At 38.0% G+C, this 18,286-nt stretch overlaps 2 protein-coding genes across 2 annotated transcripts in view; one reads left to right on the top strand and one right to left on the bottom strand.

The window, feature by feature from the left end:
* The first annotated feature begins 1,266 nt into the window (after positions 1 to 1,266).
* fbxl13 (F-box and leucine-rich repeat protein 13) overlaps positions 1,267 to 18,286 on the top strand; it is a 61,261-nt gene continuing 44,241 nt past the window's right edge. The window contains exons 1-5 of the mRNA XM_007890896.2: positions 1,267 to 1,348; positions 4,741 to 4,850; positions 6,817 to 6,921; positions 7,793 to 7,888; positions 8,927 to 9,062. Coding sequence (XP_007889087.2) covers positions 1,318 to 1,348; positions 4,741 to 4,850; positions 6,817 to 6,921; positions 7,793 to 7,888; positions 8,927 to 9,062 — 478 coding nt within the window. The 5' untranslated portion in view covers positions 1,267 to 1,317. The remainder of the gene's footprint in view (positions 1,349 to 4,740; positions 4,851 to 6,816; positions 6,922 to 7,792; positions 7,889 to 8,926; positions 9,063 to 18,286) is intronic.
* lrrc17 (leucine rich repeat containing 17) overlaps positions 11,899 to 18,286 on the bottom strand; it is a 30,087-nt gene continuing 23,699 nt past the window's right edge. The window contains exons 3-4 of the mRNA XM_007890895.2: positions 14,603 to 14,758; positions 11,899 to 13,179 (exon numbers count right to left, since the gene is read on the bottom strand). Coding sequence (XP_007889086.1) covers positions 12,818 to 13,179; positions 14,603 to 14,758 — 518 coding nt within the window. The 3' untranslated portion in view covers positions 11,899 to 12,817. The remainder of the gene's footprint in view (positions 13,180 to 14,602; positions 14,759 to 18,286) is intronic.

Here is an 18,286-nt window from a genome sequence, read left to right as displayed (position 1 = left end):
GGGCATTTTAAAATGCTACAGAGACAGCAATGGCCCCTCATTCAGAACAACATCAGCAACATTAAAAACAGCAAAACAAAACAGCTAGAAAGAAGCATTCTATAATACATTTCAAGTCTCAAATGGAAATCCAGTTTTCAATTGAATTTGTCTACAGCAGCCTACGTACTGCATTGTCAGTTTTTTAAAAAATCTTTCAGTAGTAAACCAGAAAGTAAAATTGCAATGCTCAATTGGCTGCCGCATTTCACCCACAAAATATACTACTATACACGTCTCTTTGAGACGTCTCAACAATGTGATAAGGCGCTAGATAAAATGCAAGGGTTATTTGTGCAACCTAGGCGTCAGGTTCGACCCCCAATTATCCTTCCTCCCCCACATCCGGTCCCTCACCAGCACCGCCTTCTACCACCTCCGACGCATCGGCCGTCTCCATCAATACCTCTCCCCAAAGGCCGCTGAAACTCTGGTCCATGCCTTTATCACCTCTCGGCTGGACTACTCCAACGCCCTCCTCGCCGGTTGGTCTCCCATCCACTGCCATCCATAAAATCCAAATCATTCAGAACTCTGCCGCCCGCATTCTCACCAGCACGAAACTCCGCTCCCCGATCACCCCAGTCCTTGCCAGACTGCACTGGCTGCCTATCCCAGAGAGGATGGATTTCAAGATCCTCTCCCTTGTATTCAAGTCCCTGCACTCCTCTACACCCCCCTACCTCTCGGACCTCTCTCCTCAAAACAGTACCCATTGCCTTCGTTACTCCGGGTCTGGCCTCCTACTCGTCCTCCGCTCCACCCTCAGCGGCCGTGCCTTCAGCCACTATGCCCCGAGGCTCTGGAACTGCCTTCCTCATTCCCTTCGTCTCGCTCCCTCCCTTCCCATTTTCAGGTCTCTGCTGAAGACCTTTCTTTTCGACCGCGTCTTTGTTGTAGGGTTATTATTATTATTAAAAATAACAAACTGGCTTTCAGGATCACATATGTTTCAATATTTTTATCTATAGTGAATATGGTATCAATTTGGTGATGAATTATTCAATTACAGTCACAAACCAGAAGTTAATGTTAGAGCATTGACTTTCTGCTTACGAATCTCTTATTTTCAACGTCATTGTCCACTTTATTTTAATTTAGTTCCTCAATTGTAAATTTAAAATGTATTTAGTTTTTCTTCTCTTTTAACTCCAGGGCATGGATGAAGTATCGGAAAGAAGTACAGCGTATTAAAGCAGCCAATAAACGGAATGAAGCAAAAGCACTCAAACATTATTCGCAAAGGAAATTAAAGTTGGCATTTGATACCTGGGCGGAATGGGTGAAATTCCGCAAGGGAGAGCAGCTTGTAAGTTTAATAATAATAATAAATAATCCCCGCATTCGGTATAATACCTCATCACGTCTTCGAGATGTCTCAAAGCGCTTCACAAAATATACTATAAAGTGAATTGACTGTATATTTTGTGGGCGAAAGGCTTCAGCCAATTGTGTCCCACAAACAGTCGTGGATTGAGTGATCAAATTATTATTTTTTGGGGGGATTATTACCCCCGGAAAAGCGATCCGCCAATCGACTAACAACCGGGTTCCTATTTACTGCTAAGTAAACAGAGGCCTAAAGTAAAGTAAAGTAAAGAAACTTGGCTAGCGTTTCACCTTGCCTGGGAATCAAACCCAGGTCCTCTCGCTTGTGAGGCGAGTGCTCTAACCACTAAGCTACAGAACTCCACAGCATATTAAAGCAACCAATAAACAATGAAACAAAAGCACTCATGCATTATTCTCAAAGGAAATTAAAGTTGGCATTTGATACTTGGAATGAATGGGTGAAAAATTGAGTTTAACTTTATTTTATGTAGTAAAAAAAATTCTCCAGCCTATACAAATGTGCAGTAATTATAGTTTGATCACAGGGGTTGAATAAGGCTTTCCAATGGTGTCCTGTGTAAATGTCCATGACGTAATTGGCATATTCTGCAGGAAAACCCATGTAGAATGTTCTCTCAGATCTTACATCATTGTCAGGGAAGGTTAGGCTCCGCCACTGTTAAGCGCTCCTAGACGTTACCCCGTGTGAAAAGTATATAAACATAAATGCAAGTTGTTGTTTTTGTTTTATTATTTGGATTGGTTGACAGTGTGGTCACTTCAGGAAATGTAGTGTGTTGTGGAATCTTTTTCTAGCAGTTTGGCTTTGTACCACAGTGGTGTTCCAATCAATAATGTTAGGAATGACGTTGCTAACAGTTTGGGAAGCTTCTCTGGTGGATTCTTCCACTTCTACCACCTTTTTGAGTCCTCCTCACCATCTCTTCACCAAAGCATATTTACTCTTTAACAAGTTAAAGGGCATTATGTAGCTGCAGAGGCCTTCATACAGCAACAGATCTTAGTATTCTCAGCATTGAAGATAACATTGCATTTTCAAGTTTATTATCATGGTTACTCATATGTCTATTCTCTCAAGAGTAATAATAATCTATTTAAGATTAGGTGACCAAAACTCCCTGCAGATACTATCTGACCAATGTCTTATTTAGCAACAGTATACTTTGGATTTGTACTCTAATTCTCTGCTAAAGTAGTGTTTATTGTTTTGGGGTTTCGCCTTCAACTCATTTGTAGGTTAGGATCTATGATCCGCACATGATGGTCTTTTGTACATTTAAAGAAATGAACATTGAACAAAATATCCAGGCAATGTTTCTCTTGGATTTCTCAGTAATTACAGATCATTAATGATTTACATGTAATGACAAATATTTAGCTTCAAGTGTCTGCCAATAGACTTTAATGAAATGAAAATGTAATGAATGAAATACCAGCTGAAGAACCATTATATGTCCCAGACGGAATTCCAAACGCAGAGATTCCTTTGAATGTCTACTGCCTCCAATCCAGAGGTCAGGTGTCATAAAACAAAATGGTGATTTAAAAAAAAATCCAACAGATTATATTGTTTAAAGGAATAGTCAGGAATAAGATCTTAGTGTTTCCATAATAAATGAAGTTTGATAGTACTGGGGATAAGCCAAAAGCAATTAACTGGTTTCCTGAAATTGAAGAGGCATGATTAGTTAATTGTGTATTTACCGTCATGCTGTAATTTCAATGTGTTCCTTGAGACTGGAATTCTTATTAAAAATTATAATTTGTAATTCTGATAAACTTTTAACTTATATGAATTGTAATTACAATGCAATACAAAATTACAATTGTATAGCACCTTTCACGTCAGTAGGACGTCCCAAAGCGCTGAATTATACCAGGGTTTGGTCAAACCATCTGTTTCTGAAGTTTGAGCATTAAGCATCTGGCATTAGTCCATGCATTGCTAATTGCTATAAGTAAAAATCATTGAATTTAATGGAGAACTGCAAGATAATTTAAAGCGATTTTTTACTGGTTTAAAAATAGGAGATTTGATAGTAAGATATGTGGGCATTCCTTTAACTTGTCTGATGAGGACAATGATTGGGAATATAATAATGATAATAATCCTCGCATTTGATATAGCGCTTTTCACATCTTCTAGATGTCTCAAAGCACTTCACAGAATATACTTTAAAGTGAATTAACTGTATATTTTTGGGCAAAACGTGGCAGCCAATTGTGCACAGCAGTATCCCGCGAACAGTTGTGGATTGATGTGACCAATTTTATTATTGTTTTTCTCTTGAGGGATTATTATCAGGCTTGTGGAGTAAGGAAACTTGCCCAAGGTTTCGTCCTACTGGGAATCAAACAGGACTCCTAGGAATATTAAGGAAAGGGAGTCTTCCAAGGAAGCCTAACTCAAGGGGCAAGATATTACCGATTATAATATTAATAATCCTTGCATTAGATATAGCGCCTTATCATGTTGTTGAGACATCTCAAAGCGCTTCACAGAATAAATATGTTGTAAAGTGGATTGACTGAATTTTGTAGGTGAAACACAGCAGCCAATTGCACACAGCAGTGTCCCACAAACAGTCGTGGATTTACAATTCAATACAAAATTACATTTGTATAGCGTCTTTCACTTTAGTGACCAATTTTTTTTAGGAAATATTACCCAGGGAAAGTGATCCACCAATTGACTAACAACCATTTAATTCTGCTAGCCATCCTGGTAATGATTATTTTCCATTTTTTGTTTGTATGCTTGGGGTGAGGGGGTGTTGACAAGATTTACTTGCCAGTGTGACGACTTTGAATGTGGTTGCAATGTTTTGATCCATGTGAATTACTTTCAGCAAATATAAGAAGTGTGGAAAGAATCACTGAGATTTTGGTAGAGTAGAAAGAAGATTTTTTTTCTTTGTTTTCTCTGGTTGTGCCCATGAAAAAGGATACTTAAAATGTTTTTAAGCGCTCCGGGATGCTGCCCTGCATGAAGGGCAAATATATAGTGCCCTTCATGCAGGGCAGCATCCCGGAGCGCTTAAAAACGTTTTGGGAACAGTCTTGGCCATGGTTGTCATGACTGTAGCTATAATTTTCTGCTAGTGACAAGTTGGCTATTTGATCAATTTTTAAATCATTAATTGCTTGCAAGGAAAAATTCCAATGGCATTAAATTCTCACATACGTAGAATAAATTCCACATTTTACATCAGTATTCTTACAAGCCAGGATTCCTTGCTGGCTTTGGGCGATGCACATTTTAAACAGTTTATTTTGTGGTAAAATATCTTTGTGTTTATTTTTTAAAAATAGCCATTTAGCATCCTGTTATCACTTTTTCATTTAAAGTGGCCGTGAAGAAGATAGAGCATGTCTCCGATCAAATTTTGTTAAAAAACATTTTCGAGGCATGGGTTGGTGCAGTGAAAGAGGCCAAAAGGACCCGAGAGTATTTTGCAGTAAGTAATAATGATTCCAGTATATTATTTTTATATGTGCATATACGTAATATCCTTTGGCAGGTACAGAGGTGTATCGGAAGAGGAAGTCGATGCTAACCGTAGTTGTTCAACAAACAAAATCAACTTTATTAGGCCCAATGGCAAAAAAATAATAATCCTTGAGAGAGCACGTCCCAAAACGCTTCACAGGAGTTACTGTGAAGTGAAGTGACTGTGCAATTGTATTTAAAAAGGCAACCCGATTGTTCACAGCAGTGTCGCACTGCCATGAAACAAATGATCAATTTTAATTTGGGGCCCTGTGTTGGGCAGACCTGGGAGAAACTCTCTTTTCTATTCCAATAGAGCTGTGGGATTTTTAAGGTTCACCTGAACAGATAGAGTGGACCTTGGTTTTAACATGTCATCTGAAGGATGGCACGTCCAACAATACAGCATTCCCCCAGCACTGCACTGGAATGTCAGCTTATCAGGATGTAGAAGTGCACATCCCGACATGGTGCTTGAACCCACAACCTTCTGACTGAGGTAAAAGTGCTAACTAACTGGGTCAACCTCAGGAGATCCTGCTGGACCCACTGGGAGAAATGTTTATTTTATTTTATTTTATTTAGAGAATGACAGTTATCTAAACTAGTGCCAAGAAGATTATCCTCCAAAAAAGATATCAATAAGGTAACTGTAGTTATATTACTTTGAGCAAAGCCAAAATTGAGAAGACAAAAGCTAAATGGTTTTGAGCGTACTTGCTTGCTCTCTCTCTCCGCTTCTCCCACAAAATGCAGTGATGAAAGAAGTGCTCCATTGTTGGAAGTATGATCTGTCACATGAGATGTTCAACTGAGGTCCTGTCTGCCTATTCAGGTGGTCGTTAAAGATCCCATGACACTACTCAAAAAGAGAAGGGAATTTCTTCTAGGGTCCAGGCCAACAATCCCCAAATAAAATTCATCATTCACTTTATCCCTGCTTGTTAGACGTTGCTTTGTGAAAATTGGCTGTTGTGTTCACCTACAAATACACAGTATTTCAGAAAACTGAAGCGCTTTGAGATGTTTCCACATGATACAGCAAAATATAAAATACAAGGATTATTATTATTAATTATGTTAAGGATAATTGGGAGCAATTTGCTAGATTTACAAAAAGCAAATCCTACAGATGTTTCACACCAATCTTCTGGAATTCTACTTGGACCCAAACTCCTGCCAGGCACTGCGAGGCTCTTTTGGCTGCACTAGAGCGCATGGAAGTAGAAACAGATGTCAGTGTTCAAGTGGAAATCTAAAGAGTTGGTGTGAATGAAACAATTCCAACTCAAAAATTACTCTAATATCTCTGTTTGATTTTTTTACTGTTATACAGTTTCTGTCATTTTGTGTTCATCCTCTGCACTCTTCTAATAATATGGTTCAGTGTAGGCTGTCTAGTTCCAAGATGCTAAGCTGCGTGAAGAGCGCTATATAAATGCAAGTTGTTAGTTCCTTTCTTATTCCCTCAAATACGTTTTGAGGGAATAAGAAAGGAACTGACAACTTGTAAAAGTTTAAAATCTGTTTTGAACTCTTCTGCTTCTCCATCTCAAGCCTGGCCTGAAACTCAATCATAATATGATTATTATTTGCCAAGTACTCTCTCACTGTAATCTGCTCCACAATTCTTTAGTTGTTCCATTAATATCCGGTCTAATGTCGCCTCCCCTCTTAACAATCCTGCATTATATCCAGAAATATATTTTCATTCCTTTTACTGAGTTTATAATCCTCCCCATTTCTTGATACATTAAAGTCACCTATAAAAATTTAGTTTGATCCCCACACTTAACTTGAGTTCTTACTTTTAATGATGCTTACTGGATCTAAATTATCTACCTGCATTTTTGACATTCTAATTGAATGGGTGGCAATATGTAACTAAGGAGAGTTGCTCACATTTTGAATCTTACTGTGTTTCCTCTCTATAGCGTTTGGAACGAGGAGATTTGGATGATGACAGTGATACCCAATTATTTGGTCAAGGAGAGGCAAAAGATGATGTTTCCAGTCTACCTTGGCAAGCTGCAATAAAGGTGAATATTTGTATCCCAATTTTGTTTGTCATTAGTTTTGGAATACTTCAATAATAGAACAATTAAAATATGTCAAGCGATTATTTTATGAACATAAAACTAACATAAACCTAGTTGATAACGTTTTAACATATATTTTATCTATGAGGTTCAACTGCTTGATTTTTTAAAATGTATTGAGACTGGTTCAGTTGACTGTACTGTGGCTTCTGAGTCAGAGGATGGTGTTGTTCTTGCGTCATCTGAAACAATCTTGTGATCTTGTCTTTACCTTGAGATGCTTTTTGTTAAAAATAAAAATAACTCACAAATCGAACAAACTGCAATAAGTTGAGCCCACTTAATGATCTTGTAAAAAATCTATTTGGCTGCCGGTGTTATTAAGTTTGCTACTTACTTGCAAGTAGACTTGTGTTCATCACAGAAACTGTACTTTTCAGATTTCAGATTTTCAGATTTCAGATTTTCAGATTTCAGATTTCAGATTTCAAGATCCCAATTTCAGATTAAAGATTCTTAATAGCGCATTTATTAAGATTATTTATTTATCATTTTAAGAGAGTTGGTAATCTGATGCTGCACATTCCTAGAACACACACCTAGATTGACTGTCTAAATCCTGATTGATTAGATCCAGGATAATTGGAAAACGTGATAAAATTGGATCTTGACACAAATTTGAAGCATGTCACTTATTTCAAGTAAGAAAACGAGCTGGAATCATGTTATACCATTTATAGTTCTTGCTAATTTTGAATGACAAGATCAAAGGAAACCAAGTTCTACTTAGCTTTGGTAAGCGCATTTACCAGGTAGACCCTCAGAACTTTTGTTTGAATAACCGTATTCTCATTTTCATTTCCATTTATAGATCTTCATGTTTCTTGGCATTATAGATTTGGCGCACTGTTCCCAGGTTTGTCAGTCCTGGAAGGTGATTACTCAGACAAGTGTTCTCTGGAACAAGGTAACTTCAATAATTCAGAACCCACACTGGGTTGAGGAGAAGAAGGAAACTCAACATTTTATTATACTTGGATAAATATTTTTCTTCTTTTTTTCATAGAAAGTTGTTTTGGCTGTTTGAATGACAATTGAAAGGATACCAAACAGAACATAATTTGAAATCTATAATGAAACCACACAATTACAAGAGATCCTTGCCATTTTTATGGTACAATTTTGGCATGATTTGAAATGCTAAGTAAAGCTCACTTTTTAAAAAAAATCTTTTATCTAATTTTTGAAGATTTTTGATTTACACCAATCTTTTGGGGGTATTTTTTATAGTCCAAACAAAAATCTCCTTTTTTGCACAAAATGGCTGCCATGTTCACCTCCAAACACACTTTGCAGTAAATCCTGTGACTCAACTTGACACATCCTCCCAAGGTGAAGATGCTATATCATAGGATAGCATTATCATTGTTATTATCTGTATGATAGAAACAAAGGATATTAATCCAATGCTTCAGATTAACATTCTGAGAGCATTATTCAAAGAGTAGTGAGTTCTCACAAAGTCCTGGCTGATATTCCTTCATCCAATTCATGGAAAAAATGATCGGTTGTTCATGTTATTGCTATTTTTAGAATGTTTGTGGCATGGTCTAGGTGCTGCATTCATTACATAAAAACAGTCACTAAACTTCAAAGCACCTCATTGTGTGAAGCACTTTGAGATATTTCAACATAGAATCACAGAAACCAACACTCAATAAGTGGCCATTCGGCCCATTATTTTGTATTTGCAGATCTGAGAAGCCATATATCCTAATCTTAATTCCTGTTATTTCCCCATGTCCTCTACTACTCTTCCTCAACATGTTTTTGTCTAATTCCTTTTTAAATGCCCTAAATGAGAGTGCTGTGATTCTAAGAATGAAGATAATCATACATGACCCATCCCTTTTCAATCTTCAGCTGTAGTATACAACTTTTATTGCTATTGTTATTACTTCATGGCTTATTACTGTGCTTTCATGGTGGTTTGTTTTCATTTCAGATGGACTTTTATCCTATAAAAGATTGGATAAAAGACAATGGAGTGACATACCTTCTGCGGCAGTATCGTCCCTATGCAATCCATCTAAGCCTTCGCAGTTGTACAAACCTCAGTTGGCCAAGTTTTAAATCTGTTAGTGAGTACATTCACCAGATTTCATCACTTGACATCTATTTAAATTTTACTGTGAGGTGACATCATTTCTGTTTAAGCCTGACAGCAGATACTCAATCTTGTTTGGACCCATGTTTGCAGCAACCCAGGCACAAAGTAAATTGCAGCACAACTGCAAACACATGTGAGAATCAGATGTATAAGTGTCAAGCAAAGGCTTACAAACTTTCTCAAGTCTGATCTTCAATCAGTTTAGAGCTATATCAAACTACTTGCATTCATTTGGGAGTGACTAAAAGGCAATACATAAAATCAAGAGGTTCATGTGGCCTCATAAACCACAAGACCACATCAAAGGGTATGTGTGAGTGCCTAAAGGGGCAATTCAAATTTCTATAGTATGTTTTGAATCATCATCCTGAATTCAAAAATTAAATCCTTGAAATTAATGAGATGTATTTATTAGTAATGTTGTACATTGTAGCTGGAGGTCAAAGCTAGTATTTTTGGTGCAAGCAGTGGGTATCATGACAGACACCAAACAGACACTATGCTCCGTTTTGTTAACAGGTGATGATACTTACAATGAAGAATTATTGAAGGAAAGGGTAGAAGGAGTAAATTTAGCATAAGTACTTCCCCATCTCTATATTTTTTAAAAGAGAAAATAAATTGAAAATTGAGACAAAGTGACCTCAGTTTGCCTACAAAGGCAGGTCATTCCCCTGTGAAGAAACCAGAAGAAATAGTAGTGTTTTCAAATCAGTGTAAAAAAAAGGTTTCCTCTGACCTTGGCTACTGACTGCCCTTTTTTGGCATATTCAGAATTTTAAAATAAAAGAAAACAGTTCCTCAACTATTGTTCGGTGATGAATCACTAATGTGTTTCAAAATCTGCAAATGATGCACAGAGGTTTAACTAATAAAGCACATACTATAGAAATTTGACTTGCCCCTTTAGGCATCACATATACCCTTTAATGTGGTGTCTTTGATTCTTGCTACTTTCCCAATAATTTGGAAACACTACTATTTCTCCTTGTTTCTTTGCAGGAGAATGACCTGCCTTTATGTGCAATTTATAAAAATCAGAAAGAAACGAGGTAATGGGCATCTTTCTACCAAGAATAATAATTGGTTTGATCATCAAAAGGCTGGAAAAAACATCAATGAGACCACTTGAAACCAGATGGTTTCAATGCGTTATCCGAACTGTTCAGATTCACTTAGATAGAATCATTTGCACATCTGAGATGGTGAATGTAGATCAAGCACAGAGTTTTTAAAGGGTTTGCATCAATGTAACCAAACTAGAGGCTTCTTTTGAGTAAAATATTGTGCGATTTCATGGGGTATTACATCAGCGGATTTATTTTTTGTGCAGAATTTAAAATTTTAAAAATGATAAGTCAATGAATGCTTGAGCAAGGATATGGTAAGCATTCCTTAATGTTTGTTGTTTGAAGCTCTGCCACGCATGAACCCACCCCTCTTATGCCTGATTTAAAATGAGTATCGCAGAAGTTCCTTTTTTCTTTTCAAGTGAAATATATTCCTGGTATCTCACCCAATCTGCCCTAAAACCGAGTCATCATTACATGCCAAGGAATTGAATGAAATATACTTTTCATATATATTTAAAAATTGCAAGTAAACACTACAAACTAGTAGCAAATCTTTATTGCTCTTTTGTGTAAATCAACTTTTTGGCCTGCAAAATGATTCCATGAAAGAAAGGTGCATAAAACTTTAGGGTAAACACTACATATATGATGTGAATTGATTTCCTAATACAGATAATAGTATAAAATCACATACATATTATATCAGTAGACTATCTTGCAGACAAGTTGAGTTTCCCAAACAAATACTGTACGAACGGCATACATTTTGGTCATGAAAGACCATTTTCGACTATATTTTAATAAGTGTAATGGTTTTAGATGCTAATCATCAGGCATCATTTACAAGCAGTTTCCTGTATGCCTGAAACAAAATTGCAAAAATGCAAGTCATGCTTCATTGCATAACTTTAAAAAAATGGTCAGTTATGCTGCTCTGGACGTAGTTTTAGTGTAGAGTGATTTATGGAATAATCAAGAAATATTCAATGAAGAAAATGTATTTTGTTGGCTGACCATAAAAGTTGGCCACTACTTATCTAGACAGTGAGTTGAATCCCCCAACACGAGGCTTGAACATAGACATTGTGTATATGCTGTTATACTTTTGGAAGGGAAACACAAAATATTGCTTATGTGGCCCTGGGACCTTTCTCAAAGTGGAGCTATGAGTCACAAACACGGTGGCTAAATTTGCAGATGACACAAAGCTAATGAAGGTGGTAGACCTCAAAGATAAACATGATAGGTTACAGGAGGACTTGAACATTCTTGGGAATTGGGCAGATCAGTGGCAGATGAAATTTAATGCAGAGAAATGCAAAGTGCTTCACATGGGAACAAAAAATCCAGGAAGGGGCTATTATTTAAATGGTAAGAAAATAATCTGTACGGAAAATGAAAAGGACCTGGGATTCCTGATTGACAATAAATTGAAGCTATCGCAACAGTACTCGGTAACAGTGAGTAAAGCAAATCAGATGCTGGGCTGTATTAAAATGGCAGTATTGAGCCAAAACAGTGGGTCAATCCTGCCACCTTATAAATCACTGGGTTGATTCAGAACAAATCTGTGGAAATACTACTTCAGTGAGCGAGTAGTAAACTTATGGAACAGGCTCCCTAGGGAGACAGTGGAAGCAGTAAATGTTGTTTATTTCAAGAACAAATAGAATAAAATAATATCTTGGGATACAGTATATAGTGAGGGACATGATATGTCAAACGACTGCCAGGATGGTGGAATTCGAACTAGATAAACCTTGGTCTTCTTTCGCTGAGTAAATTCTTGTGTTCTCATGGAACCTGGTCTGCAGCAGCCAAAAGATTGGACAACCCTGATGTAAGCTCAGGTCTGATATGCTGTACACGTGGGATATACTGTACGCCTTGGGACGTCCTCCTGACGCTATACAAATGTAAGGCGCTATACAAATGTAATCTTGTTGTTGTTTTTGTAAAGGAGCTGGCTATAATGTCTGTTCCGATTCTATGGCAAATCTTTGAGAATTTCCTACCTTGATTCCTCACTTTAAAGGCGCAAAGCAAAAAAAAAGAAAAATATTCTAGAAAGGATATCATAGCTCTCACCAGTTATGTCCTGGCATCATTTGGTGGTAAATCTTCCATTCAGGACTTTTTCATATTGGGTATACGCTAGATCAGTGGTGGCCCAGCTTTTTGGTCGGACAATAAAATAAATTTTCTTGATTGAATATATTTATTTATGCCATAAATCAAGCAATATCAAATCAAGAAAAAACTGAAAACAAAACATTGATTTAGAACAGACTCACTTAGACTGGTGTGAATGTTGGGTTGGCACCTTCCGGCCCGCGGGCCGTGGATTGGCCACCACTGCACCAGATGATTGCTTTCAGATGGATCAAATACAAATACAAATGACACAAACAAAGAAAATTGTACTCTTGCAAAGTAGCTGTCCTACAACGAAAACAACTACACAAAATTCCTCGAATACGTGAGAAGAATACTTTTCAGCAAGCTACTTTTTACAGAACTATGATAGGGAGGAGAAGGGTCAAAATAAGTGATGCTAGGTAACATCTGTAAATGTTTGTGTGACATGTTGGTGCATTGTCATGCAATATGTAACTCTTTATTACACAATGTGTTGTACATGATGCTTAAAGGGTCAGGGTATTATTCTTGTTCTGATTCCGTGCTCTTCCTCTTCTAAAGATGATATATCATAATCATAGCTATTAATCACATTTTCCTTAGGGCATTCCTCGTAATATTTTTTGATGTATCTCTGTACAGTCCAACCTTTGAACTCATTAGGCATTGTACACTCAAGGCCTTCAAACTGTACTGTGTAGTGAACCTGCAGCCAGTATGCCAAGTAATGGATTTGATAATCACATTTCCATGGATTTTCTGTGAGCACCAGTTTCTCTATAAAGTACAAGTCCTCCAACACTCCGTATTTAAAGCTGTGAAGATTATTGTTTGATAGATCCAACGTCTTCAGCCTCAGGAGACCAGTAAATGCAGCTGAAAGTTTAAAAGTACATAAATTTAGAACTTGGAAATGCCTTAAAAGGGCAATATATTTTGTTGTAGTCTTGTATGATGGAAAACCTCCGTATTTGTTTTAAAATTGTTGTCATTGCATAATATAAAGTTCATAGTTGTAAATTTAAGCAATGGAGCACAGTTTATGTGGCTGACAGTACCCAAAATAAATTAGATTTTTTGTATTAATAATAATAATAATCCTTGTATTTGATATAGCGCCTCTTCGCATCATTGAGACGTCTCAAATTTAATTAATGAATTAAAATTAATCACACACATTTAGAACTGAAAATTGCATAGAATATACTCAATTTATTTAATCACATTCTATGCTCATTTGAACCCGGGTAAACATTACCTCTTTAGTACCTTGAACATAGTAAGGGTTTGTTATAGTTTGTGAACTATTGGACCATCCTTGATTGTATTCCCTGTGTAACTGAAGTAAATGTCTTGAAACTTGCATGTAAATGTTATCATTACTGTTTGCTAAGATTAATTCACTCACCCATGTAATCTGTGCGCAGATGGCAGATCAAAAGGAGTTGCAGGCAATATGGCAACAAAAGCCTCAGGATTTACGCAAAGATCACCCATGAGTAAATTACTTCCAGAGTATTTTTTAAAAAATGGAGGAAACCTACTTTATTACATTATCAATCCACAACTGTTTGTGGGACACTGCTGTGCACAATTGGCTGCCGCATTTTGCCCACAAAACACACGGTCACTAAACTTTACAGTGTATTCTGTGAAGCGCTTTGCAGCGCTTCGAAGATGTGATAAGGCGCTATATCAAATTCAAGGATTATTATTGTTTATTGTTAGAAATCGGTGGTCTGGGTCCGATATCCCAGAGGCAGTGTTGTTAAAGTAACACAAAAATGATGTGCACGACACTTGCAAACAACGCGTGCTTCTTGTGCATAAGCACGTAATGTACGGAGAGTGACATCGTGGGTGACCTGCAGGTCTGCAAGTAAGCCATTTTTTAGTGCAAGAAGCTGGTTAACCAGCACCAGAAGCTGGGTGTACTGCACTTCCAGTTTGTGTGTGTCCACAGTTTTGTTTACCAAGGACAACCAACAGAGCAGAGAGTACTTGGCTGAATGGGAGCAGCGGTCTAGGGAGCTGTGTACAGGTTACTTGGGTGAGTGATTTATGTCATGTAAAGAAATGTTAACCTATAATCACATCCTTTATATTATACAGGGTGATCAAAAAGTTTTGATACCATTACAATGTTTAATAAGTCTTAAAGAAATGANTTTTTTTTCGGCAGATATCATGACTTTTTGGTCCCCCTGTATTATTTATACTTTCCGCTGGCACTGATTAACACAAGGAGTAGGTTAAGGAACGTTGCAAATGTTACACCTATATAAAGGCATTTTCTTACCAGGATCGATAGTTTCTATGTGATTGTTGCTGAGATTTAACGTATCCAGTTTCTTAAAGTGTATGAAATCTCTGCCATTCAGCTGCTTGATTTTGTTACTGCCCAGATTGATTTCAAGAACATCAGCTGGAATTCCAATAGGAATCTTCGTCAAATCTGTCAATAAAAGAAAATGCTCTTCAGGTTTCAAATCAATTATGTAATCAGTGGCAGTATCCCTTTTTATGACAAACTGTAATACATATTAAATAATCACCTGTCACTTTGAAATGAAATCCCTCCCCCAAATCAGATGTGATTTCCTTTAGGTGCTGCATGCACTCAGTGAAATACACATAGAATCATATATATATACATAAGGATAAATAAATTATTAAACAATATGTGATGTTTGAAACCCCAGGAGACCAGTGATATAGAGTGATACAGTTTCATCAAGTGATGGGATGCAGGCCTGACTTTATGGTGATCTTGCTGTTAGAAAGGAGACACTTAGAACAATCACCAGAGGGACAATTAGTGGTAAATCAATCAGATAATAATAATAATCCTTGCATTTGATATAGCGCTTTTCACGTCAGGAGGACGTCCCAAAGCGCTTCACAGAACACACTGTAAAGTGAATTGACTGTATATTTGTGGGCAAACGCGGCAGCCAATTGCGCACAGCAATGTCCCACAAACAGTCGTAGATTGAAAATGACCAATTTATTATTGTTTTTGGTTTTTGGAGGGATTATTATTAGGAGTGTGGAGTAAGGAAACTTGCCCAAGGTTTCGCCCTGCCTGCCAGAGATGCCCTCTGCTTTGTGCCACAGTGATTAAATCAGCTCAAGGGCAAAGCTTGTGGAGTCCTGTAGCTCAGTGGTTAGCGCACTCGCCTGCCAAGCTCGAGACCTGGGTTTGATTCTCGGCAGGGTGAAACCTTGGACAAGTTTCCACATGCCTGATAATAATCCCTCAAGAAAAAAAATAATAAATTGGTCCCTTCAATCCACGACTGTTTATGGGCCACTCCTGTGCACAATTGGCTGCTGCTTTTTGCCCAGAAATATACAGTCAATCCACTTTACAGTATATTCCGTGAAGCGCTATATCAAATGCAAGGATTATTACCTTGTTAGTATTTATTGTGTCCTTTTGTTAGTAGGAGAAGCTAATGCTTCCAAATGACACGAAGATAGGGGGAAACTGAAATCAGAACCAGCGGCAAAAGTCTTACAATGAGACTCTGATAAGATATGTACATGGGCTGATCATTGGCAAATACAGATAAATTCAAGGCATTACATATAGGTAATAAGAATAGGAAATGCATGTATTCCATGGGATAAAAGTTGCCATGGTGATAAAAGAGATCAAGGAGTTTTAGTTGACTCATCGCTTGGCATATCAAAACAGTATGAGGCAGCAATGAACAAAGCAAATGGGATGCTTTGCTATACTGCTAAATCAGTTGAGTTCAGATCCCCATATGTCATATTCAAGCTATATAATAATCTGGTCTGGCTGCATCTAAAGTATTGCATACAGTTGCATATACTACGGCATACAAGGGCTTCCCAAGAGGCAGCGCAGGGAACAGCAAAGAGGATGTTAGAGAAATGAGTGGCCTGACAGAGCACTATACAGTCCAATTGACAAGTTCAAACCCATCTATGCTTTCAATGCTCCAAGATGCTATCCTGTGTGAAGGGTGCTATATAAATCCAAGTTGTTGTTGTTTAGTTGCTGTATTGTCCACAGTACAGACACAGGCTTGGTCAAAGTCAAAAACGACATTTTGTCCACCTGTGACCAGGGCTCCTTCTGTCTCCTCGATCTCTCTGCCGCCTTCTACATTGTCGATCATTCTATCCTTCTCCACCACCTCTCCTCTCAGCTCAATCTTCACGGTCCTGCCATTGTCTGGTTAAAATCTTACCTTTCCCAATATCTCCGCTTTGTGTCTATGAACGGCTGCTCCTCCATCCCCCGCACAGTCACGTGCGGCATTCCTCGGTGCTCTGTCCATGGTCCTCTCCTCTTCAATATTTACCCCCGCTTGGTGATATCATCCGCAAACATGGAGTTAAATTCAACTGGTTTGCAATATAGCCCAGCATTCCTATTTACCTTTTTTATTGCTGTCAAACACTTATGACAGTGAGTAAAGAATAAACTAACACTGCTTTGACACTGAGCAATGAGTCAACTTAACTGCTATATGTCTGTCAGCTTCCTTCTTGGAAAGTTGTGCCTTAGTCTGGCTCAGTGGTAGCACTCTCGCCTCTGAGTCAGAAGGCAGTGGATTCAAACCTCACGTCGGATCTTGGAATCACACAAGCTAAGCTGACACTCCAATACAGTGCTGGGGTGGGGGTTGCATTCACCGAGCTGCCATCCTTGGGATGACGTATTAAACCGAGGCTCTGTCTGCCTGTTCAGGTGGATGTTAAAGATCTCATGGCACAATTTGAAAAGAGAAGGGAGTTTCTCCCAGTGTCCTGGCCAATAATTCCCCAAATAAAATTGACCCCTCACTCCATGGCTATTTGTTGGACATTGTTGTGCGTAACTGGCTGCTGTGCTTCACCTACAAAATACATAGTCAATCCACTTTACAGTACATACTTTGAAGAGCTTTAAGATGTCTCGACAATGTGATAAGGTGCTTTATCAAATTCAAGGATTATTATTATAAGTTCTATCCCATCCATGGAGCACTTGTTTTTCCTAATATAAATGATCTGTTGAGAGAATCTGAACTAGACTTTCAATGTGGAAAACTGGAAAGATTTGTGGTAATGATATTTAACACCATGTTTGTGCTTATTAGGGGTGTTTGGAAAAATCCTTTAAAGTGGAGCAGAACTTAACTTCTACTTAAGTACTTGACTACTACAACATTTCAATGGATTTATTTCCATAATTCAAGAGTAGCTTTTTGTTAGCATCAGTAGGGTATTATTTCTCAAAACTATAAAATTAAACCCATCTGAGTGTATAGTTTTACAGTCAGCCTTTCAAATGACACTATTCTTCAAGTATCGCCTTCCTAATTACCACAGCCTTATATGTAATTAAATTTTTCCTTTGCTCCCCAAAACAGGCACTGTAAATGTTGTCAGGTGTTAACCAGACTCAGCTGGCAACGCTCTCGTCCCTGAGTCAGAAAGTTGTGAGTTCAAGCCCCACATTGGCACTTTTGAACTCATATGGTTTAGGCTGACACTCCAATGCAATGCTGGAGGTGCTGCCCTTCAGATGCGACGTTAAACTGAGGTCCCATTTGCCTGTTCAGTTAATTGTTAAAGATGCTATAGCACTATAATTGTGTCAATGATCGTCCCTTTCACTTCATGGTTGTTTGTGAATGTTGCTATGTGCAAATTGGTTGCTGTGTTCTGTTAGAAAAACATGCAGTCACCAATAGAGATGGAATGAGATAGAGAAGTTGAGGGAGGGAGTTGCAGAAGATGGGGGCATAGTGGCAGAGGGCTCAGCCACCGGTAGTGGGGCGGAGGGGCAAAAAACGCAGCCCCCTCCGCCCCATTTGCAGAGCGGAGGGGCAAGCAGAAGGCTGAAAGTGAAGAAGATTACAGAAGTATGGAGGTTTAACATCATGAAGGGATTTGTACACGAGAATGATGATCATCAAGTTGATCTGCTGGGGTGCCAATGGATGTACAATACAAATACAAT

Source organism: Callorhinchus milii, unplaced genomic scaffold (genome assembly GCF_018977255.1).
Source record: "Callorhinchus milii isolate IMCB2004 unplaced genomic scaffold, IMCB_Cmil_1.0 Scaffold5, whole genome shotgun sequence".
In the NCBI taxonomy this organism is placed as follows: domain Eukaryota; kingdom Metazoa; phylum Chordata; class Chondrichthyes; order Chimaeriformes; family Callorhinchidae; genus Callorhinchus; species Callorhinchus milii.
Note: the sequence above shows the minus strand (reverse complement) of the source record. Positions and strands in the feature narration are given on the sequence as shown.